This window comes from Sorex araneus, chromosome 2, assembly GCF_027595985.1.
Source record: "Sorex araneus isolate mSorAra2 chromosome 2, mSorAra2.pri, whole genome shotgun sequence".
In the NCBI taxonomy this organism is placed as follows: Eukaryota; Metazoa; Chordata; class Mammalia; order Eulipotyphla; family Soricidae; genus Sorex; species Sorex araneus.
In genome coordinates this window covers 60,093,295-60,119,052 of record NC_073303.1, presented here as the reverse complement: position 1 = coordinate 60,119,052, position 25,758 = coordinate 60,093,295, and the positions used below count along the sequence as shown (strand labels likewise).

The window sequence follows — 25,758 nt, the reverse complement described above, 5'->3', positions numbered from 1 at the left end:
ATTATGAAAAACTTGGTAACTGTGTCTCTCATGGTGATGCAATTAAAAAGAAAGAAAAAAGAAATAGATTGGCTACAATCAGAGGAAACTCTTACCCTGACTTCAAATGTCTCAAATGAGGTTTAAATCTATTATTACTTTATGAGGGACTGGAGCGGTAGCACAGCGGGTAGGGCGTTTGCCTTGCATGCGCCAACCTGGGTTCGATTCTTTCATCCCTCTGGGAGAGCCCAGCAAGCTGCTGAGAGTATCCCGCCTGCACGGTAGAACCTGGCAAGCTCCCTGTGGTGTATTCAATATGCCAAAAACAGTAACAACAAGCCTCACAATGGAGACGTTACTGGTGCCCACTGGAGCAAATCAATGAACATCGGGATGACAGTGCTACGGTGCAGTGCTACTTTATGAGACCCTTAGGCAAGATGCTACAGAACATATTCAGAATAGAAAGGGTCCCCAGTCATACAGAAAAATTTATAATTAAACATTTCTATCTCAATTTGGGTCTGGGGCGGGCAGGGGGGGCATGGATAAAGACTTTTTGTTTTCCCGAAGAAAAGCAGAGATCCCTTGACTACTTAAGAAAAAGTAGACTTCTAACCTAAACAACAAGACAGTTGGAGAATGCAGTGGCTAAGGCACTGCTTTGCATGTAGCTGACCCCTGGTTTTATTCTTGGTACTTCATAGTGTCTTCAGAGCACGACCAGGGGCGATTTCTGGAACAAAGAGCCAGGGGTAAGACCTGAGCACGAACGAGCGAGGACCGCCCCACTACCCAAATAGCTATTCACCCCAATTTTAAATATCAGGACAGGAGTTTTGATTTGGTGGCCACACCTACAAATGTTCAGGGTCTACTCCTAGTTCTTTGCTCCAGGATCACGCCTGGTGGTGCTTGGGGACCATATGGGATGCAGGGGATCTAACCAAGTACAAGGCAAGTGCCTCACTTACTGTTCTACTGCTTGGGTCCTGATAGGGCACAATTTAAAGCTGGTAACTGAATAAGTCTCAAAGTTTGTATATCTGGCCCTTTGCACCTCCACCTGCCCTACACTCAAGGTCTTTAGGAAATCACAGAGTCAGGAGAAACTAGAAGTCCAGAACTCATTTGAGTATTCCATAACTAGCCTTGATGGTAGGAGTTTTTCTTCCTTTCTTCCTCCCTCCTCTCCCCTCCCCTCCCCTCCCCTCCCCTCCCTCCCTCCTCTCCCCTCCCCTCCTCACCCCTCCCCTCCCCTCCTCTCCTCTCCCCTCCCCTCCCCTCCCCTCCCCTCCCCTCCCCTCCCCTCCCCTCCCCTCCTCTCCCCTCCCCTCCTCTCCTCTCCTCTCCTCTCCTCCCTCCCTCCCTCTCCTCTCCTCTCTTCCCTCCCTCCCTCTCTTGTCCTCTGCTCTCCTTCCTTCCTTCCTTCCTTCCTTCCTTCCTTCCTTCCTTCCTTCCTTCCTTCCTTCCTTCCTTCCTTCCTTCCTTCCTTCCTTCCTTCCTACCTTCCTTCCTTCCCTCCTTCCTTCCTTCCTTCCTTCTTTTTTCTCTAATATTTATAAACACAAAAAAATTAATTTTTTAAATTTAATGTTTTATAGTTTATAAAACATGATTTCAATAGGGTTCATATATCTGATATTGGTGTACACAGTTACTGCATCATCACTACCATAAATTGCCCAAGGCCCTCCACCACTGGCCCTATGTCATTTTTAGTTCACCCTTTAGGTACTTATTTTTTAATAAAGTATATTAGATCATTGGGTGAGGGTAGATAAAACAACAGATAACTAATATTCTCATGGGGGCAGAGTATTTATTATTTAAACTAGACAGTTGATGTAACATATGGAAAATATTAAAGAACACCAATGGTCATCGATAATGGAAATTTGATAAACTCTGTACAGATAAAAGCCCTGGCAACTTTTATTCATGTTCTTAATTGTTCATTATTGACTCCAGTACCACTAGGTGACACTGTTGCTTCACAAAATTTGTGTGGGAAGTTTTATTAGCTATGGAAAAGTTCATAGGAAGTACTATTATTGATGTTGATCATAAATATATTATTTATAGCTTAAATAGGAACATCTGTTTGCCAGCCTGAAATCAAACTAATGCTGATCATAAATATTGTTACAGTCGTTCTGACAATAGAAATGAAATAAGCTAAGACCGCTGTCCCGCCTACCACCACGCCCTGCCTGGCATTTACTGATGGCTTGTTCTACCTCAGCCTTGGTGTTTACCGCACTTGACGCAAATAACCCCCGTTAATTCTTCCGCAATCACATTTTATGAAGATTACAATACTAAGAAGTGACAAAATTGTACTTCAAATCCCGCCTAACCATTTACTCTGGCCCCTTTTGTGTACATGCAGTGATCATGCAATATACTGGTCATGGGACATATTTACAAGCCAGTTCTCAGCATCAAGTAAGAGGGTCTAGAAAAAGCAATGGGATGGGTGGAGCATAGACCAAACTTATCTTTTCGTACTTTTGGGAGTTCCTGGGCGGGGCCGCAGGAACAGTGCAGGCGCCATCCATGCATCTGACTCAGTCTCCCCTGAGCATCCCCAGGTACAGCCCTGAAGGCTCCTGAAGGGCTCCGGGGAAGCCTAGAGAATGCCCGGCACTTTCCAGAATCTGCAGACACCACGTTCTCAGGTCACTGCTGTGAATGATTGGCCTGGATGGCCCCTGGCCCCCTCGAGCACTCTGGGAACCACCCCCAACTTTCAGCAAAATTCTTAAGAACCAAGTTGTGACAATTCCATCTCTCTGGCACATATGCTATTTTTTTTAAATTCTACTAGTTTTGAGATTGCTTGTTGCAATATAGCTTGCTTGATTTTGTTTGTATCTTAGACAGGAAATTCTTTAGCCTTACTATGGTCTTAAATGTAAAAATCTGAATTTCATTTTTGTTTGCTCTGGGGCCACACCAGGCACTATTCGGGGCTTATTCCTGACTCTGCACTCAGGGGTCACTATTGGCGAGCTCGGGGGCCCTCTGGGTTGCCATGTGCAAGCAGGTGCCCTGCCCTCTGTGCTACTGCTTCGACCTCCAAAATCTGACATAATTATGGGGGCAAGGAATTTGGCTTAAAAGCCCTGATGTGTAAACTTGGCATGCGAGATCCCTGAGTTTGAACCCTAAAATTATTCGAAAAATAATTTACAATAAACAAATGACTTTTGGGGGGATAAATGTGTTCCAAATTTTGTATGACTTGTTATTCCACGTTAGTTTGAAATCCAAATTTATCAGGGTATGCTATATTTTAATTTGCTATTTCTGACAACATTATTACTCCAGTTATTTGGGGGATAAAATCCAAAATTTCCCTCTATTTTGAATTTTCCTTCTTCTATGTTTTGCCTTTCCTATCTGTGTATAGAATATATGTAAATATGAATATATTTAATATAAGGACTATATACACATATGCATATATGAGTGTGTATACTTTTTTTTTCTTTCTGGGTCACACCCAATGATGCTCAAGTGTTACTCCCGGCTCTGCACTCAGGAATTACTCCTGGCAGTGCTCGGGGGACCATATGGGATACCAGAGATTAGAACTCAGGTCGACCACGTGCAAGGCAAATGCCCTGCTCGCTGTACTATGGTTCCGGCTTTATACTTTGTTTTTGTTTTGGTGCCACACCCAGCTGTGCTCAGGGCTTATTCCTGGTTCTGTGCTCAGGATCACTTTTGGCAGTGCTTGGGAATTCCAGGGATTGAACTTGTGTTAGCTGCATGCAAGGAAACTGCCCTACACATGAACTATTGCTGTGTGTGTATTTTTAAAAGGTTTGTCCTGTGACCTGTGACCTTCATAATCTTACCTCCTTCCATCTTCTAGATTTGCTCCATCTGGTAATATCATATTTGTCTCATTTTCACTCTGTTTCTATCATATCTCTCTCCCATTTATAACAGTGATAAGATATTTCTACTACAAAAGTCTCCAGTCCTTTGCATCCTATCTCCTACTTGGTTCAACTTTTTGGAACAGTAGTCCCCACACTCCACACCCATTTTTTTTTGCTTTTGGGACACACTAGAGGGTGCTCAGGGCTTAACTGGTGGTGTATTTAGGGTTCTTTCTCCTGGCAGAGCTTGGGGGACCATACCCATTGCCTGGAATTGAACTTGGGTCAGCTGCATGAAAGGCAAGCACACTGCCTACTGTTCTACCTCTCTCCCTCCACTTTTATTTTTACTACACATTTACTCTTCAAACAATCAAAGTCTGGTTTCTATACCCATTATTATAATACAAATTTTCTTCCAAAACTCATTGAACAACTTTTTAATTGTTAAATTCCATTCTTTTCTAAGCTTTCATCTTTCTTTTTACCCTCTGCCATTGATGGTGTTCTCTCTCTAATCCCTGATCATAAATTCTAAAATTCTTATTCTCTATCTCCTTTGCAATAATGGCATCACCACAAACATAAAAACATTCTCTTTGAAATCATTTGAATCCCAGTGTTTTGCTGTCTGAACTGGTTTTGACTTCTACATTCCCATGTCTTTCCATTCCTCTTGGTTTTCAGGGTGAGTATATTAACCACAAAAGGAAGCAGACTGTTCAAATGAATTTAAGATTAATTAAACAGGAATAATATTACCTTTTACCCTCTTTAGTGCTCTTTACTGATCATTATTTTGAGTCTGAAAGAAATAAATTTATATTCTTCTGATGGAATTCCTTATTTTTGGATATTGACAACCTCTCTTCTTTTAAACCAGTTGCTATTTTACTGTTGTTTGGTTTATGAGACAGGAGTTGAGATACGAAAATACCTTTTTTAATTCTATACCTGAGATGGGTTTTCAGGATCAAAAACTACCTTACTGAAGAATATAACATAGGTATTTTCATTACATTTTTTACCACTTTTGACATCTGTTCAAGACATTGATCAGGGTGTGGAAAATATAATATATACAATCTTTATTTCCTAATTTCAGGGATCAATTCCATGAAAGCAATTTAGACCTCTAACTATTAAATATTCTGGTCCTGGCTATCCTAATTATGTTAAATCTCCTAAAGTGTAAGTTCTTGGGTCTTCCTTAGAGATGGGTAACCCAGCGTGATATAGCAGATTTTTTTTGTACATCCTTCATACTTTTATAAACCACCTATTAAACTAGTTTGCTATTTACCTTCAATCAATGAGAATGTTTGTAAGATTTTGAGACTTTGGGACTATATATTTAATTTGGTAGAGGCTTTTGCTTCAGTTGGTAGATTATTCAAAAATAATTACTTGTCTACAGATAACTAAAATAATCCATAAGCATAAATACTATGTTAATAAGTATATTTATCATATCTTTGCACTATTTTTATTTCTTAGTACTCTAAAACTTGTCTTTATATTTGAGTTTTCAATTTATAGTGGTTTATAGATGGCAAACAAGGAAAAAGCTATCAATGTTAGAAAGTTCTACCAGCTCCCATAAAAAAAAGTTCCTTAGATTAAAAATAACAAAACCTCCTAGAACAGTAATGGTCAGTTTAAACTGTGTGACTGCTCACTTTTCATCAATGCCATGGTGGGTATCATTAATACGTTGCTGAGCACTTGGCAGAGACTTTAGATGTCACTGTCACTGTCACTGTATCATTGTCTTCCCTTTGCTCATCGATTTGCTTGAGCAGGCACCAGTAACGTCTCCATTGTGATACTTGTTACTGTTTTTGGCATATCGAATTTGCCACGGGTAGCTTGCCAGGCTCAGCCGTGCAGGCGAGATACTCTTGATGCTTGCTGGGCTCTCTGAGAGAGGCAGAGGAATCGAACCCAGATCAGCGGGCATGCAAGGCAAACGTCCTACCCACTGTGCTATCGCTCCAGCAATGAATACATTGTTGAGCATTTGGCAGAGATTTTAGGTGCAGCTTTTTTTTTTCTTTAGAGATTTACTTTCTAAATTTTAGAGATTCTTACTCCAAAATTCTCAATTCTTCCTTTTAGTAATTTAATAGAAAAACTACATTAAAAAAATTTAATTTATAGTCTTTTGGGCCACACCCGGTTGTGCTCAGTGGCTTACTTGTGGGTCTTTGCAAGGATTGCGGAACCAGGCGTGGTGCCAACGTTGGCTACGAGTAAGGCAAGCACCTTACCTGCTGTATTCACCCTCCAGCCCCACTAACAAATACAAATTTACATGGCAGAAAGATGGCAATTTTTGTTAATCAAATTTGATTATAGCCAATCCATACCAGAAGCCAAGATTTCAGAAATTTCAGGATGACTTTGAGACCATCACAAAGATCTCACCTGGGGGAATGAGATTGGTATGCAGATTTCCAGAGGAGATACGTGTATGTGAACATGCTTTGTGGTTAAATAGTGCTGTGATCCAGATCAGCAGTTTGGATTCAAGTAAGGCAGATGGAAATACATTTGATTTGTTATTTAATTTGAAGGTTAGCTAGAGGAGTTTGCAAAAGACTGAAAAAATTGGGGAAGGTTGTTCATCCCAGAGAAGGAAGAAAACATTTCATTCTAATTGAATTACGGTGGGATGTGAGGCATTATGATCTTTCTTCCTTGGTTATACTCTTAATGCACTGGGCGTATTAAAGATTTAACTCAAAACTGTTGAAGCACTCCTACATTATACAAGTAATCTTGGTGACGAGGGCAAGACATTTATAGGAGCTAACAGCAGTTATCAGTGTCTTTCCCATATGCCAGGCATTGTTCTGGGGACACTCTTATCTAATCCTCCCCTCAAAGTCCTTGAAAGTTGGCTTGGAATTTTGGCTTTGCTTGCCAATGTGCTGCTTGGTTGTCTGGCTTCACAAGGAAAATTCTTCAAATGTATTTCTGTTGTTCTGCAAAGAACAAGAATAAAAGTCATGTCCCGTGAGGTGTATTTTATTTTCCCTAGTTAATTTATTATTCTACTGCTGATAATTCAGTAAATATGGCACAAATTATTATTGAAATCTATATGCACTGTAAGTTCTTGCAACTTCAGGTCTAAATTTCTCTTACGCCACTGAAAGGAAGAATGGAAACACTGGTTCTATTTTTCCCTTTTGATTTTTGGCCCATATACTATAGTCCATAACCCTGATTCCCTGATTCTGTGTTTCTGGGTCACTCCTAAATGTGTGTTTAGGGTAACATATGCCATCCTAGGATGAACCCAGGCCTCATGTACAAAACACGTGCTGGGGGTCAAGGAGAACATAGATAGTACTGGGGTTAAGGCACTTGCTTTACATGAGGCTGAGCTGGGTTTGAATTCATTCCTGGCACCATCAGGAGTGATTCCTGAACACAGAGCCAGGAGTAAGACTAGAGCACCACCAGGTATGACCCCAAAACTAAAACCTAAACCCTAAAAAGTTAAAAAAAAAACCCTACCCAACCCAGAATTTGTTCTCAGCCTGTTGAGCTCTTACTGGACTTAAAATGTGAATTTTCAATAAACTAAAATGGTGTGTTTTCCAATGGTGGCATATTTGTAAATTTTTGCTTTATTTTTCTATTCTACTTCACTAAATTATTTATTTGGCTCTGTTTAGAAACACTATCTGATATCCTACAGAGGAATACATTTAGGCACTTATTGTCTGAGTATTATTATGTTCTTTTTGATAATGAGACCTTGGTGGTAACCAGTGTTTGAATTACGTTGTCAAATATGGAATGTAGACCAGTAAGTAAAAGAAAAATATGTTCCATGCTTCAAAGTTCCTGGAAATTATAAAAATGAATACTCTGCATTTTTATTGGAAAGTCAATTGATCCAGAAAACTAGATACCATTAACTGTTGTGGGAGTCAATATATGACAGGTTGAAAAATGTTCCAGAGAGATTGCTGAAAAGAAGAATATATTATAGGTATGAACTAGTATAAAATATTAACCCCCCATGATAGTAACAATATCATAAGCAACAAGTCTTTGCTAGGTAAACTTGAATAATTCTACTTCTAAGGAAATAATCTGTCTTAAAATTTATACCCAAAGATGCATCAAAATGCTGTCTGTAATAATTAAATCAAAACACCTCAAACTGGGGGTGCAGCAATAGTACGGTTGGTAGAGCATTTGCCTTGCACATGGCTGACCCGATTTTCATCCCCAGAATCCTATATGGTCCCCAGAGTTCTGCTAGGAGTGATTCCTGAGCACAGAGCTAGGAGTAAACCCTGAGCACTTCCAGGTGTGCCCCCAAAATAAATAAATAAATTTTAAAAATTAAAAAAATCAGAACCCCCTAAACTGGAAAGGCCAGAGTGAACAAACCACAGTTTCTTTTTTTTTTAAATTTTTATTTTATTGAATCACTGTGACAAAAGTTACAAAGCTTTCAGGTTTAAGTCTCAGTCATACGAATGATCAAATCCCCATCTCTTCACCAGTGCACCTGTTCCCCCACCAAGAACCCCAATATACCCCCCTCCCACACCCTCCCACCTGAGTGGCTAATGATCTTCACTTTATTCTCTCTATACTTTGAATACATTCCATATTTCAACAGAGAACTCACTATTATTATTTGGAATTTTCCCCCAACAATCAAACCTGCCGAAAAGGCATCATTTGATAATTTGTTTTCCATTGCTGAGAATGAAGATTATATGAGCTTGCGCGGCCGCGACAGTGGCCACACAGTTTTGGATTTCTGTTATTTTAGCTCAGTTCACAGTCTAGATGCATTTCTATAACAAGTCTCTGGGTGCCAAAATGGGTTATTAGACCTCCTGGATCATAGTCTTTAAGGAGAAAACCACAGTTTCTTAAGAAAGAATAATGTGTAGTGTTCAGAAAATGCTGTTGTCTAAGAGTTTTTCCCATTATAGTAGAAACATATGTACAATGCTCAGTGCAATAAAAAATTATGTGTGTAGGAATGTCTCAACAATATGGAATTTTTCCCTGTATTTAAAAAATTTTTGTCTTGACTTGACTATTTACTATTTACTGTAAAAATGAAAAAAATATATTTGGAAAAGAAAACGTTTTCTGGATATTTTTTTGAGGAGTGCCTCCCCTCCAAACCCACCCCATAGAGGGCTTGGGGGTCGTTTCTAATGACTCTCAATCAGGCCTATGATTCAGTGCTTGTGAATGCTGAGCAGGGGACCTCTAGGACCACCTATCAGAGCTTGGGGACCTCCAGGTTGGCATCCAGAAATGCTGGGAGGGGTGCTGGGGGGCTTGAGATCAAAGTGGGGTGCATTGTCTCCTTGGCTCCTGAAGCTTTCAAAAATTGAAATTTTACCAAATTGCAGTTGTTTTGCTTGTTTTCCTCTATTGATCCTAGACCCTTATATATTCTAGACATAAATTCATGAAGTTTGACTATGGCAAACACAGGGGATTGAGTAGGAATTTGGGATTTTAACTTTTGATATTTTAATATACAAGATACATTTGGTTATTTTAATTTTGGGTACAGTTACTTATATTTCATGTGTATGTCTGTAATCTGAAACATGTATGTAATCTGAAAAGAAATGCTCCGAGGCCATGCTTGGTGCTGCTTGGAGGGCCAGGGGGATGTTGGGCCTTGAACCTGGGAGGCCAGCACGGGCAAGACAAGGGCTCTGCCACTTGGATTCCATCCCCAGCCTCACAAAGGAATTAACTTTTGACTGAAAGCACTTGTTGCTAGTGAGAATTTGAAAGGTAATTACCAATTCAGTGTCTTAGAGAAGCCTACCTATAAAATTTTCATACATTTTTAAAAAGCAGTGTGTATCTCAGAAATCCTATAAATCTGATTTTGCACTGCTGGAATCCTCTTCCTTGGGGACCACCTTACTATTTTGGCTAGAAGACAAGACTTAATAAGATAACTTTATCAGGGTCGCTCTCGTATTGAATCACCACTAAAATTCATTTCATAAGTAAAGCAATGCTTGCAATATTGTTAAGAAATTTTGCTTTTTTTTGAACCCAGTCTTATGCAGCATGATGCATGTCGGTTAAGGTCATTTTTCTTGTGAGTAACAGTTTTAAGTAATCTATTTTCTCTTTACTGTTATAATCCACTCTAGATGAGAACTTTGTACCCAGAGGGAGAATCTAATGAGGTTATTAGACAAACTCCATTATCTCTTTTAATAGAAGCACTAGATTGAAAAGTTACATGACCACTGAAGACACAGTGTATTGATTTCACTAAAACATTTGCTATGAACTCTTTAGAAAACTTTTAAAACAAAATGAAGAATACTTTATTTAGAGCACTATTATCGAATAACCCCTACTAATGAACAACTTTCAATCTGTAGACTAGAGTTCAGTTGATTAAAATAAATAATTTGGAAAAGGATTTACATAGCCATTTAATCTATGTTGGGATGATGCAATGGTTAAATCACTGACCTCCAATGTGATGGCACTTGGAGGTGAGCCAAAATAATTATCTTTAAATCAGGTGATGTGGATGAAGGTCCTTATGATCAGACAAATGTTAGTAGTAGATCCAAGGGGGAACTTCCCTCTTCTCACCCTGCAATGGAGAATATGGAGAGAAGGTTTTACCTTTTGCAAGTCTAGAAGAATGCTCTCACACGGAACCACATGATCCAACACTTGATTTTAGATGTTTCAGCCTCCAGAACAGTGGGTTAAGTCAATGTTTCTCAACTGGGAGCCATACGGTCCTTGGGCATGCCCAGAAGTCTCAGGTGAGAATTACATTAATGGGAGGAGCCAGAGCAATAGGACAGTGGGTTGGGCATTTGCCTTGCACTTGGCTGACCTAGGTTTGATCCCAGCTCCCCATACAGTTCCCCAAGCTCGCTGGAGTGATCCCTGAGCACTGAGCCAGCAGTAAACCCTGAACACTGTCGGGTGTGGCCCACCAAAACAAACAAAAAAGAATCACATTATTGGGAGACAAAGCATGAGAATAGGCAGCCAACAGGTGATGTAGGATAACATAGCCTCAGGTAGTTTAGGTCTATTGGGTTAGTCCCACCACAGTGTTCCCATTCCTCTGTGTTTATTTGTAACTTCTTTCTTTGTGTTCTATTGACTTGTAAATATTGGTTTTCCTCTTGCCTTGAGTCCTTTGCATAGTTTATTCAGAGCCATGTCCTTGTAGGTCAGGGGCTCTCAAGAAAGAAACTCAGAAAAATAGAAAAAAGATTGAGAAATACTGGTTTCTGCTTTCTGCCTGTGGCATTTTGTTATGGCAGCCTGAGCTGCCTAATACAGAGAGCATTATGTTTGGAAAAATAGCTAACATCTTGAAGATAAGTATGTAATTTTTAATATTAATAGTGACTACATCATACCTGAAAAGATTTTGACCTAATGGAACTTCAGATTCAATGTATCAGATAAAATTTGGTGCTTAGATTTTTGTAAAAAGCTACTACAAAATCCAGGGTAGGGACAGTGTCACTCGACAAAATGAGTTTGGAAAAAGTTAGAATTTAATTGCATGGTATTGTTTACACTTATTAAGTGAGAATACAGAAAAGTGCTGCTGAACTTTGGGATCACCTTCTGAAGGAAAAGCTATTGCAAGTCCTGAGGAAGGCAATCAAAACAGTGTAAGCTTTGAAAATTACCCATGTGGATAACTTTCAATTCCAGTCGGAATGCAGGAGGTGGGCCTCAGTTTACTGTTGAAACAGATAAGAACCTGGCAAAATGGGGCCAGAGAGATAGTACAGAGAGTTCTGTGCTTGACTTGCTCACAGCCATGCGGAGTGCTCATTGGACCACTGCTGAGCGGGCAGAGCCTGGAGTAAGCTCTAAGTAATGCCAGGAGTGGCACACAAAACAATAAAATAAAATGAAAGACTTTTTTTTAAGAAGGACCTTACAAAATATATGCAACAGGGGCCGGAGCGATAGCACAGCGGGTAGGGCGTTTGCCTTGCACGCGGCCGACCCAGGTTCGATCCCCGGCATCCCATATGGTCCCCCAAGCACCGCCAGGAGTAATTCCTGAGTGCAAAGCCAGGAGTAACCCCTGAGCATCGCTGGGTGTGACCCAAAAAGAAAAAAAAAAAAAAGAAAACAAAATATATGCAACAATATAGTCGAGTTTTGGGGCAGCAGGCAACCAAGAATATTAATTTTGGAGAGAATGTGACAAGTAAGCTAAACTGAATGAATGATTTGCCTGAATGAGGCTTTCCGGGTTGCAGCTCTGGGGGTTGGAAGAGAAGCCAGGTGGAGTTGGTATGTCACTTCAAATTGAAGGAATTAGTAGTCTGGAAAACACAACACAGCTAACTTCAGGCCATAGAGTACCATAGAGCAGAACGACACGGCAAGAGAACCTTGGAAATCTCCACATTCAGAGACCGCACGAAGCTAAAGCAAAAGTCGACCTGTGTGTGAAATCTATAGACGTTAGGGGATTTCCTGAAGGAGTCCTAGGGATTCACACATGGATTAGTTCAGGTTTCACACGAGGCAGGTCACAACATCTCATTGACACAGTATCAGGAGTCAGCTTAAGCTTTTCCTTAAGTAATGGGAATAAAAGTGAATTTTATTTCATTTATAAATATGATATGACTTCCAGGTCTTTAGTCTCTGAGCAACATACACTGATTGAAATGAGCGGTGGATTGATACCGCAAATAAAAGAGTAGTGAACTTGAATACTGTGACAATTCAAACTCCACAAAAAAGAAAAAGCTCGAAAAAAATTTTAGCCTAAGCATATGGGATGTGGGATGTTAATAGCTTAATATTCATTTTGAGTTTTATTTGGATTTGTTTGGATTTTCAAAAAGTGATCAGAAAGAAAAAAATCTGAGCTTCTAAACATTTTATAAATGTATTTAAAAATAAATCAAAGTCACATATCTAAGAAACGGCATGTGGTTATACACATGCAAACACACACACACACACACACACACACACACACACACACACACACCCCACTTTATGTTGGAGGAAAGAAATACCAGAGTACATCATAAAATTGCTTAAAACTAAAGATGAGATATATATACATATATATATATACATTTTTGCTAAAGATGATATGTATATATTATGTATATATACATTTTTGCTTTTTGGGGCCACACCCGGCGATGCACAGGGATTACTCCTGGCAGTGCTCAGGAAAAATATGGGATGCCAGAGATCGAACCTAGGTCATCCATGTGCAAGGCAAATGCCCTACATACTGTACTATTGCTCCAGCCCCCAAACTAAGTATGATATTGGCTGAAGTGATAATTACAGCAGGTAACATGCTTGCCTTGCACGTGGTTGACCCGAGTTCCAACCCTGGCATCCCATTTGATCCCCTGCACATGTCAGGAGTAAATCCTGAGGGCAGAGTCAGGAGTAACCCCTGAGTGCTGCCAGTTATGACCCAATTCTATCTCACCCCCCTACCCCAAAGGAAAAACAGAGGAGGAGAAACAAAAAGTCGTAAAAATTTCTAAGATAAAATAAAAATGACAATGCATCTCTGTTTTTTTTCTTTTGTTTTTTTGCTTTTGGGGTCACACCTGATGATGCACAGGGGTTACTCCTGGCTCTGCACTCAGGAATCACCTCTGGCTGTGCTCAGGGGACCATATGGGATGCTGGGAATCGAACCCGGGTCGACCACGTGCAAGGCAAACACCCTACCCGCTGTGCTATTGCTCCAGCCCCTACATCTCTGTTTTGAAAACATTATAAGGCCGGATGACAGTGGAACAATATCCTTGTTAAACAAAATATTTTATTTAGCATACTGGTGGTGGGCACCTCCTAAGGCAATGAAAAGTTTAATAAAATTTTAGGCAAGGATTTACCAACCTTACCAATCAGAGGATCTACCAATCAGAGACAATAATATTTACATAAATTTATTTTGTATATTTATTGATATTAATTCTAGGTCTATTGATATTAATTTTGCAACTTTGTTATCTAATCAATCTTAATCCTAGAATTGTATCAACAGTTAGCATTTTTTCTATACTAAATAAAATATCAAAGAAAAAAATAGAAGAGAGGCAGAAAAGAGACACTCTGGTAAAATATAAAATAGTGCTCTCCAAATCAGGATTTGGCGACCACTCCAAAGTGAAAGGCTGGAATCATATATTTAAAGTATTAAAGCAAAAAGAAAACAACAAAACAGCATGCAGCAACAAAATAGCTTTCAATCTAGAATCCTATATCCGAGGGAAATAGCTCTCGAATACAGAAACAAAAGAACACTTCAAAAATATTTAGATCCTGGTCAAAGAGAGTTCAGTTGGCTTCATCTTTGCATGCAGACAGGCCAGGTATGGTCTCTACACAGCTTGTTTCCCCGAGAACTTCTAAGAGCAATACTTGAGCACTGAGCTGGGAGTAGTTCATGAGCACTGATAAGTGTTATCCCAAACTTAAATAAAATCCTGAAATAATTCCCCTAGGAAACTAGTCCTTGAAATAATGTTTTTAAAAACACAATAATATCAGACGAAAGTCTGGAGCTCTTCAAGGACAAATCAGAGCCAATAGAATGGTGGTTCTGGATAAATAAAAGATTTTACAAATTGGGGGGATTATAACTGATGGTGGTAAGGAGCCCCTCCTGGCTCTGCACTCAAGGACCACTTCTGGCAGTGTTTGGCAACCATATGTGCTACCAGATTAAATCTAGGTGTTGGCTGCATGCAAAGTAAGCGTCTAATTTCTGTTCTATCTCTCTGTCCAAATAAAAAATGCTATTTACAACTACAACTATTTAGAGGACTGCAAAAGATAAATTATTTTGAATCTAGAAGTACTAGTGAATTTTGGTTTTATAACACTTGTAGACATAAATGTCTGGTATTGATTGTGCAAAGGGAGCTACATATGTACAACTATAAGGGTCTTAGACTAAAGGCGAATTACTGTGTGATAACTTGGAAATAGATGTTAATACCTTAAAGACGCTAGAAACAGAAGCCCCAAATAAGAATTATAGTTAGGGGTCTGGAAGATAGTACAATAGGTAAGGTGTTTGCCTTACACATAACTGACCTGGGTTTGATCCCTGGCATTCCTCATGCTCCCCTGGGCACCACCAGGAGTAATTACTGAGTATAAAGCTGGGAGCAACCCCTGAACATCACTAGGTATGGCCCCTAAACAAAACAGAAGAACTATAATTTTTTTCTTTTTTTAAAAACTTTATTTTTAAAAAATTTTATTGAACCACCGTGAGATAGTCACAAGCTTTCATGATTGGGTTACAATCTCACAATGATCAAACACCCATCCCTCCACCAGTGCACATTCCCTAGCACCAATATCCTGGGTATACCCCCCCTTTCCCACCCTCCCCCTGCCTCCATGGCAGACAATATTCCTCATACTCTCTCTCTACTTTTTGGCATTATAACTTGCAACACAGACACTGAGAAGTCATCATGTTTGGTCCATTATTTACTTTCGGCATGCATCTCCCATCCCAACTGGTTCCTCCAGCCATCATTTTCTTAGTGATCCCTTCTCTATCCCATCTGCCTTCTCCCCTCCGCTCATGAAGCAGTCTTCCAGCTATGGGGCAATCCCCCTAGCCCTTGGGTGTCAGCCTCATGTGATGTTATTTTATACTCCACAAATGAGTGCAGTCCCTCTATGTCTGTACCTCTAGAAGAACTATAATTAATAAAACAACAAAGGAAACAAAATAGCATCATAAACACCCAAAGTTGTAAATAAAAAGGTAAAAACAAAGTCTGATGATATAATTATGACATAAATCGCAAAATGGTAGATTAAAACTCTACACAAACATCATATTAATCGCTTAAGTGCAAAGGTTCTAAATATTAAGAATAGGCTAGTGGTTGTGACACTGGATTAAGAGATGGGGTCTAGAGGTTAGAATAGAGAAGAAACACTATGACTATAATAGTTAAAAATGATCCCTCTGGACAAGAACTGAGTGTGAGAAAGAGAGGAATGAGAGAGAGAGAGAGAGGGAGGGAGAGAGAGAGAGAGAGAGAGAGAGAGAGAGAGAGAGAGAGAGAGAGAGATCAGGGCCTAACTCTATGACTCCTACACAACATTCATTTTAACTATAAAGATACAAATAGATACGAAATGTAAAAAATTAAAAGCACACTGAATAAATGAAGTTACTTAGGACAGTAGCTGGAAAATGAGGAGACTTAAGGAAAGCACAATAGTAATTTTACGATTTACACAGACTTCCTTTGGCATGGGTTAGTGTTTCCAAAACAGGACGACTGAAACAGCAGTGACAGATCCACCATCAAGCAATTTCTAGAAGGTGAATTTCTAGAACTATTCTAGGTGATTCCTTTTACTATTTACATATCCTTGTTATACTATACCTGTGCCCATGGTTAAGTGTTTATCACTTGTATAAGAATCGTAAAGGGCATTTATTAATCTTCAATGAACGTTGGTTTTTTCTATTCCTTCCACCCTCTCTTGCCCATTTTTCCCTTTTTCTGTTTCTTTCAGGTCTTGAAAATTCCTTGATTTATTGTAAAATATGCGCTTGAGTTTATACAAGTGATTCTTTTCCTTAGGCATTTTTTTGACTTCATTAAAATGGTCTCCTTTGACTCCTATTATAGGTCAAAAGAAACCCAGAATTTATAGTAGTGACAGAAAGAAAAATGATGAAGAAATAGGCTGCAAAGTACTATTTAATTCAAAGAGAGTAAAGCAAGTCACATTAACAATCAGGATTGAAAGCAGAGGATTTGCTTTTTTTACAATACTGGTTGATCTGCCTCAAGTGAAAGATTAATTCCACTCTTCAGGACTATAATTGACTTATGATATACCCACATTTAAATGCACCAGCATTTCTCAAATGAACCACACTATAAAAAATAAGAAACTTTTTTGGCATCAAGCTAAATGAATTAGTGCCTGAAGCTGAAAGGGAAGGGTTGTTATGTATTGGAGGGATTAGGAAACAGACTAAAGTGTGGACAAGGCATGGCTCAATAGACGGGGAGAAATATTCTAACAACTAGCATACCTGATTATTGACTGGGCTATTTTCCTAAGCTTGTTAATTTCAGCGTTGGGGAATTGAAACAGAGGTCAGAGTCAGGACTTTGCGGGTGGACATGGAGTTCTAAGTAAGCTAAGACATTTGGGGTAAGACTTAATGAAAGCGGCTCCTGCTTTTGTGGATATACCCTCTTGTGAGGATGAATCCCCGTGCAGGGTTGAGCCTCATTTTCCCCTGCAGTTGGGACCTTTTTTGCAGTATCCTTTTATTAGGAATGTTCTTCTGTATACATTGGAAGTAGATAAGAGCTTGGAGTTGATGGTCTGTTTTTCCAAGCATAACCTGGATGTACACCCTCGTTTCCTCAGAGAGTGCTTTCAAAAGAAGCACAGCACCGCAATCAAAAGTCACGTCAGAGGAATAGAATTGCAGTCTTGACGAGTCCCTCTCGAAAGCCGCTCGATGTGATCGAATTTATATTTCTTAAAAACACTTTCCTCATTCACGCTTGGCTCAGTTCCCTCATTTGTCAAGTTGTTCCAGAGGTGCTCATATGTTAATCCTCCAGCTCTCTGAAACCTCAGCCAAGAGACTGTTCACCACTAATTTTCCTCCTTTGCTTCTTCAGCCATTATCACATTTTCCCTCTCCCCATTCCCCCAATCGTACGGTAAGTAAGAAGATACATGCTTTTGTTTTTAATTTCATTTATTTATTGGATTTTGTGCCACACCTGGTGATGATCAGGATTTACTCATTGTGCTCAGGGGACCATAGGGAATGCCAGGGACTGAACCTGGGTGGGCCGTATGCAAGGCAAGTGCCCTACCCGCTAAACCATCTCTCCATCCTACACTGTGTTTTTAAAAGTTAGATTTTTTTCTTAGTTATGAGAATGGGAAGAGGTTGAGCAAGTAAAGATAAAAATCTCTATTTTTCCCACTATCTCTAACTCTTTTTCTATGTCTCTTTTCTTATTTCTTTAAACAGGCCTGAGACAGGCAAAATGATTCTTGGATAATTTCACTAGTTGGGATATTCATATGTTAATATTTACTGAGTGGATCCTGTGTCTGCGAACTGTCTAGTTGATCCTACTGAGAGAGTCAAAGGAAGTTATGTCAATAATCCCTGTTCACAATAATCGCACATATATGTCTGACTATCTATAACAGCATTTGAAAAAGGTCTCCCGGAAGAGAATCAATAGACAGTGAGTATGACTGTGGGTATAATCCTTAGCCCAAGGATGACTAGATGCTGGGTGTTAAGAAGACAAAACGGTGAGGAAACTAGGGAAAAGTAAATGAGAATAAGTATTGAGGAAATCTTTAGATCAGGAAAGGGATCATGGAACTAAGAGAATTCATTCAGAGGTATACTGGAAGTGAAAGACTGTGGTAGTAGCATGTGTACTAAGTCAGCTGGAACAGAGGGTGTAGACAGTGTGAGGCCTGTTCGTTTTTGTGTCAGTGAGAAAGCAACAATATTTCCTTTAACCGCTATATGCTTCATTGTCTATTTACCCCGTTTCCCCATAAGTTACTTACACATTTTTCTACATTTCTGATATCTTTCAGTAAACGATAACTCCTTGAATATAGAAGCTATTATTTATTACCCTTTCTGCCTTCTCCAACACACACAGACACAGATACACACACACACACACACACACTTCTACAGCACTTCACACTAAGTCTAGAAGATTGTGGTTGTTCAATACTTGCTGAATTAAATAGTGGTGTGTGTGTGTGTGTGTGTATGTGTGTGTGTGTGTGTGTGTGCACTTTAAGCTCACACCCAGCAGAGCTAGCTCTGCTCTCAAAGATCACTCCTGGCTGGGTTCAGGATGTGAAGAATTAACCTGGATCAGCTGGGTAAGAGACGACCTTCCTAGCCACTGTACTATTGCTCTGGTGCCTGAATTCAGTAGTGTGAATGGGAGAAAGTCTGTGAAGGTAGGGGAGCAGGGAAGGGTTCATGCTTGTGCTAATGAATTTAAGTTTCAAATTGTAGATGGCTAGGAAAATCAGTGTCAGTGATGTCAACGATTTGATTAAATTATTGACAAAGAAGTTTTTTTTCTTGTTTCAGGACAGAAAAGATAATTTTATTTTTTATTAATTTTCCCCCTTTTTATTTAATCACCGTGAGATACAGTTAGTTACAAAGCTTTCATGATTGGGTTTCAGTCATACAGTGATCGAACACCTGTCCCTCCACCAGTGAGCATTCTCCACCATGAATTCCCCAGTTTCCTGGCCGCCACCCCCACCCCACCCCCTGCTCAACGGCAGGCACTTTCCTTGAAAAGATAATTTTAGTACAATTTGTTTGCTTTCTAAAATCTCAGGGCTAGGACGAATGGACACGTTACTGAGACCGCTTGAGAAAATCGACCATCAATGGGATAATGATGATGATGATGATGATGATGGTGATGATGATGATAATTTGTAGGACTGTTGATGGGATATTTAGGCGGAGATGTCCTGTAAATGACAAAATGTACATCTTAAGCTAGCTTCAGTTAATACTTGAATATGTTTGGGTATGTTTGGATCAAAGTACTCTGAAAATCTGTCTCATACATGTGAATAAGTTTCTTCAAAAAGAACAATTTAGGGTTCTGTTGATCATAAGTAGGAGTAAGACTGAGCACTGGAATAAGTGTTTTACTTTTTTTGGGGGGGGGGAGTGGGGTTGGGATCACACCTGGGTGTGCTCAGGGCTTACTCCTGGCTCTGCAAGTCAGGGGTCACTTATCGTGCACTTGGAGGACCATAGGGGGTGCAGGGGATAGAATCTGGGTTGGCTGTGTACAAGATAACCTACTGTGTTATCTCTCCAGGTGTTTCTTAGGAGTTTCTTGATTGAGCAATTACAGAATTTATAGTTAAATTAATTTATCAAACTAATCTGTCTTTCTTTCTGGCCTAGTATTATTAAAACAATTGCTGCCACTAACAGATTTATGTAGTTCCATATGGATTTATCTTTAATAAAACCAACTTCACATGCATTTTTAATTCTCATGGTTTTTAAGGGGACAGAGGATAATACAGTAGGTAGGGTGCTTGCCTTGTACACATATACACACACACACACACACACACACACAATCAGTCTCTATTAAAGACTGAAACCTATACTATTGATTATTCTCAATTTTAGTAACAAATAATTGGAATAATGCAGAACAAATTCTATTCTGTACATATGAATAAAGGGCACATTTATCACTAGGTACTTAGGATTCATTGAATTTTTCAAAAGGTCCTTTTGAATAGATGGTTAGCAGATGATGTCATCTTGGAAAGCTGACAGAGTAGCTCATCACCTTAACTTTAAAACAATGGAAACTGCAGGGGACCTTGGAAGTAGCTAAGGGATCCAAGTACTTTGTTATTCTAAAGGCGTCCAGAAATCAGATTTCTACTCTGGACAAAAAGGCATTTAAAGGCTGAGTGAACTATATGCATGGTATTCTTTTTCTTGGCTTTACAGTTTTGTTAATATATTTGACTTTTTGGTTTAATTCCAATGGCACAGCTCATAAATGTAGGCCTTTTTTTTTTTTTAGGGTCTGGGAGAAACAATCATAAAATAAAAATCTCCGACAGCCTGTCCTATCTGTTTTACTATAAACTGTAACATCCTTTTTGAAAATGAGAACCATTGCTTCCCTCCCCCAGGAAAGTCATGTGAAAAAAAAAAAAAGAGGGCAGCGTGCAAATGTGGGGGTGATTTTCAATGACGGTATGAAATGTGCACATTACCCTTCAAGCAATTGCAGTTACGGTAGCAGTCATGTGTGAATTATACAACTTGGAGAAATCGAGAAAATTGAATGAACAATCACAGAGACGGGCAAGAACGGAAGCCACAAGTATTTGTTGTTTTCTGGGTGCATGAGATGAAATTTCAGTTTGTTTATGAGAACTGACTTTTCTGTTCCCAGTGGCTGCGTGTTTCTGTATGAATGAAAATCGCATCTACCAGGGAATGAAAAAGATCAGAACGCTTAGTGATGGTCTTTTTAGGGGTCTTGTACTGGCACTTGTCTGGCACATTAGAAACAAACTAACAAACCTTCTCAAAAAGGGAGTTCAGCTTCTCGGACTGGATTTTACAAAGCAGCCCCTTCTAGCAGTTCTCTGCTTTTGCAGGGTATGGAGGGGGAGACTGGACTTGCGGAGCGCTTCCTGGTTCATTAGCATAACCCAGCCCACTCCCAACACACGCCCAGAACTACCTCATTAGCCCTTGGGACTGGAGCCAAAAACGTAAGACTACAGTGAATATAAGGGGAATTACTGGCCAGAGAGCTCTAGACAACTTAACATCGAACCCATTACTTTTCCAAGATCAGAAAACTGTTACATTAAGAGGAGCCATTTCTCCATCTCACTCCGATAAGACGTCAAGGTTTTAATTTATATCTTTCAACTAGAATAATTAGCTGCATCATAATTAGACATAAAGCTGGGCTGTGTATATTGAAATGCTTCTGTTAATATTTCTCTCTCTTTCTCTCTCTTTTTGATTTATTTTCTGGATGACTGTGACATTGTAAACCACAGACAAATTGGAGCTTGGCACTCAAAGGGGGTGTTCTGCTACAACTTTTTTTTTTTTCCTTGTCTAAAGAAGTTTGCTTCTGCAAGAGGAAATCTGAAAAATGACAGGGGCAAAAAGGAAAAAGAAAAACGTGTTCTGGAGCAAGATCCATACCCCACACTGTGAAGACATTAAGCAGTGGTGTAGAAGGCGGCTACCTATTTTGGAATGGGCACCACACTACAATCTGAAAGAAAACTTGCTTCCAGATACGGTGTCTGGGATAATGCTGGCAGTTCAACAGGTAACACAAGGTAATGTACTGCATTTGATTTTCCGGTTTTCTGAGGAATAGATGTCTTCTTTTCTTGGAAGAATAGTGTGACCTAGGATTGACTATTTGGCAAATGAAATACATGTTTTATTAGTTTTGGAGAAAAAAAAGCACACTGTTTAGATAAAAGTTTTCCTACGCTTTCTTTTCCTTTTTGCTAGCTCTTATGGCTTGAACTAAGTTTTGAATGCCGTTACATATTGTTGAAATGTATGTTACAGGAGAGTAAAAGACCAGTCATTTGTGGGAGTTTTAATAGCTTGACCTTGCTGAGATAGTTTCCTACTTTTGCTGAATGGAGCTATAAAATACCTCCTGGCTCAAACACATTGTTTGTAACTCTAATTAGCAGCTCACAATTACCTGTTGTAGCCTTGAGAATGGCTGGAAGCAAGGAAAAGAGCTTTCTAAACATAAAGGAGGCTCTTTGCCAAGATCATTATTTGCAAAGAGAATCCTGTGTGTCCTTAGAGGTTATGTATTACTGTGCATGCTGATTTAATTCTATCTCACATAACATACTGTATTTATTTAAGAAAGAAATGTAAGAAAAAATTGTAGTAAGAAGTCTGATTTTAGCTTTCCTGAGCAGATTCTAAACAAAATTCGTGGTGAAAAATCTTCTAGTTTATTCGGGTGCAGACGTATATGAGTACGTGTATGTGTGTATTGATGCTTTCATTAAGAGTATTTTAATTTTTTTGGCTAATTTTGATAATAATTTGCTATCTGTAGCAAGGCAAGGGGCTGGTTTCTCAATCTTGAGAATTTGAAACACTTTCTTTGGCAGAGATTCTGTAGGCTTATATTTCCTTGCCATTCCACTACCTCCCTGGCTTGAACTATTATTTGTACTGTTAAATTATAAGCACTTTTTTAATTGAATTATTCTGTAGCTGGAACAAACTGGCTTGTGTATTTGTGTTTTCAGTCTGATTAGGAACATCTGCACTAGCAACTTTAAGATACATTATACTATTTTATATTTCGGGATCTTATTTCTTTGTTTTACATTTCTAATGACAATCTTGCCAATAGCAAAGTAGAGTCATCTTTTGTAAAAATGCAAAGTCAATAACAGGCTAGGGAATTTTCTGCTTTATTTTTATTTCATTTTCAGTTCAAAATAAAACACCACTATGGAATTTGAAGCGTAGGTGATACACGTGATACACTTACAAGAGATTTTTTTGGTTAAATAGTTTCAACATCTTTTATGAGTTTATGCTGCTTTATGACTTTTTTTTTATCTTGGGTGCTGAGGCAGTATTGTGGAAGTGAGTTGACATTGAGTTCTAGGGATTAAACCCGGGGCCTCCTACATCAAGGCATGTGCTGTGCCACTTGGCCACAGTCCAGGCCCTAATTCTTGCTTTAGTTAAAGATAAAAAAAAAACTTAAAAGATAGCATTAAAAATAATTTGATCTTTTGAAGGTATCAGGCTAATAAGAAAGTTTGGGACTACGATGAAGATGATCAGAGGGATACACCACTCATGAGATCATTTTTGTGCATTTTGCAGTTCACTGTGTAGCCTTAATTCCGGTATAGGATTTGAAGCACTTTCTTTCAGTCTTTCAATGTATATTGAAGGATTATGAGTCATGTACATCGCTGGTTATAAACAAAATGCCAGCACCCCAACCCTGCTGATGAGAGAGACAGCACCTCTCTGCCTGGTGTCTTGGAGAATCTGAGAAGTTGGCTCATTCTCTTGGGAGGACACCAGTAACTGAAAAGCTATGTGCTAGAGAGAAGTTAAAGGTTTTTTTTTTATTGGTCCTTGAAAAGACTAATCTTCTATAAGTGCCTATTCTTTTCCAACAGTTCACTCACATATTAACATACTGACTCATGGTACAGAGGTGAAAAGAAAAATGTTATAGGTTGTAAAGGTCATCATGCTAAACCATTCTGTACATTATCTTCTTCAAGTCTAACAAAGCTCAAGAGATATTAGTCTCTTCTCTGTATCTCTTATGAGAAAATGGAGACAGCAAAAGAATTTTTTCTGGGCCTTATGAGGTAATTTTATCTGATAAGTTATAGAGTCATGATTGGATTCCAAAACCAATATTTTTAACCTTTATACCTTATATTCTACACTGTGAAACTAATTAAGCTTTTAAATAATACTTATACTAGTAACAGAGGGCATTTATTTGCAAAGATATGGATATCCTTCCTCTGCATTTTGGTTCATCCCTGAAGGTTTTAAACTCAAAGACTAAGGGACAAAGAAAATAACTATAGTAACATGTAGACCAGGGGAGGCAGTGGATGCCTTCTATTTGTGTGAACGCAATATTATTATCATGATCATCTCAATTTCTTTAGAAAAATTTAGAAGAACAAAGGGGATATTTTGTTCTTTGATTACTGCACAGATGATAGAAACAAATAGCTGTTTTCCATCTAGGAAACTTCAAAGCTCTTCCATTTCTCAAATATTTAAATTGCATTGAATTGTTGAAATCACTATTTTTTTGACCTCTGCACATGGAAAATTATAGAGTTTAATCTAAGAGTTGATTTTATCTTCTCTTTCTTGAAATGCATTTAAAATTAAAAAAGAATGAAAACTGACATTTGAATATTTTATATATATTCAATATTAAGCACAGCGGGTAGGGCATTTGCCTTCCATGCGGCTGACCCGGGTTTGATTCCTCCTTCTCTCTCGGAGAGCCTGACAAGCTACCGAGAGTATCCCGCCTGCACAGCAGAGCCTGGCAAGCTCCCCGTGGCATATTCGATATGCTAAAAACAGTAACAACAAGTCTCACAATGGAGATGTTACTGGTGCCCACTCGAGCAAATCAATGAACAACGGGACAACAGTGCTGCAGTGCTGCAATATTAAGAAGGTATTTTCAATTGCTTCATTAAAGATTTCCCAATCATTCAATATTGGGCTTATTATGTAATATCATACTTGACTCATCTATAGCATTCTCCCTTAATTTTTGGACCTTGATTATTTGGTTTCCTCCTGCTGTACCTCTGGCTTTCTCACGAATCTTTGCCATTTTGCTTCCTACGTTTATTCACTGAACATCAGTGTCCTGAGGACTCAGACACTGACTGGCCTTTCCTCCAAAACTGTCTCAGGCAGGCTGCCTTTTCTGTGTAAGAGGCCCTTTTATTTTTGTTTGTTTGGGGGCCACACGTGGTGGTTCTCAGGGCTTACTCCTGATTCTGCACTCAGAACTCCTTCCAAGAGGTTTTGGGGAACCATATGGAATCCAGGGACCAAACTCAGCTCAGCTGCTTTCTTGGCAAACTCTTTACCCCTTGTACTATCTCTCCGACCCAAATGTAAGAGACTCACCTCCGTAATTGTGCTTTTGAACCTTTCTCCTAAACCCATCCTCTAAGTACTCAACTATGCAGAAGATTTCCCCAAGGGATGTCACATTCAAGTTCCTCTTCTAAAGTGGGGATCTTTCCAAACGCATGTCAAAAGCAAGATATTCTTCTAAAATCAAAAATTAATCCTATAACCTGTGTGGCACCGCCATCCTCACCAGAATCATCCTAATAATGATGATGAACTGTACTTTCTAGGCGCAAACGTCAATACCGTTGTGAGAACACTTGACGTGAAACTGAGTTCCAAAGAGAATATGAAAGGCACATTGCTTACATCACACGGCACATGAGTGGAAGAGTAAGGACTTGAACTTTGGCAGTGTTGCTCAGAAGATGATGCCCCATTACCCCTAACAGAGAATCCCCAGAGATACTCTGTCCCGCCCACTGCCTGACAGCAGGAGGTTCTGTTGCTTGTATACTCCCAACACCGTCACCATCAAGTGGTCTGGTTTCATGTGCCCTCTGCTGCCTTGGTCCCCGGTCTGCACTGGTGAAATAACCAGTGTGTGTCTTCATTCCTCACTCTGTCTCCTCCAGA

General features: G+C 39.3%; 1 protein-coding gene across 1 annotated transcript in view; it reads left to right on the top strand.

Moving 5' to 3' along the window:
- The window catches only part of SLC26A7 (solute carrier family 26 member 7), a 148,499-nt gene that overhangs the window by 7,334 nt on the left and 115,407 nt on the right, over positions 1 to 25,758 (top strand). Inside the window, exon 2 of the mRNA XM_004602350.2 lies at positions 21,604 to 21,824. Within this exon, the coding sequence (XP_004602407.2) occupies positions 21,632 to 21,824 (193 nt within the window). The 5' untranslated portion in view covers positions 21,604 to 21,631. The remainder of the gene's footprint in view (positions 1 to 21,603; positions 21,825 to 25,758) is intronic.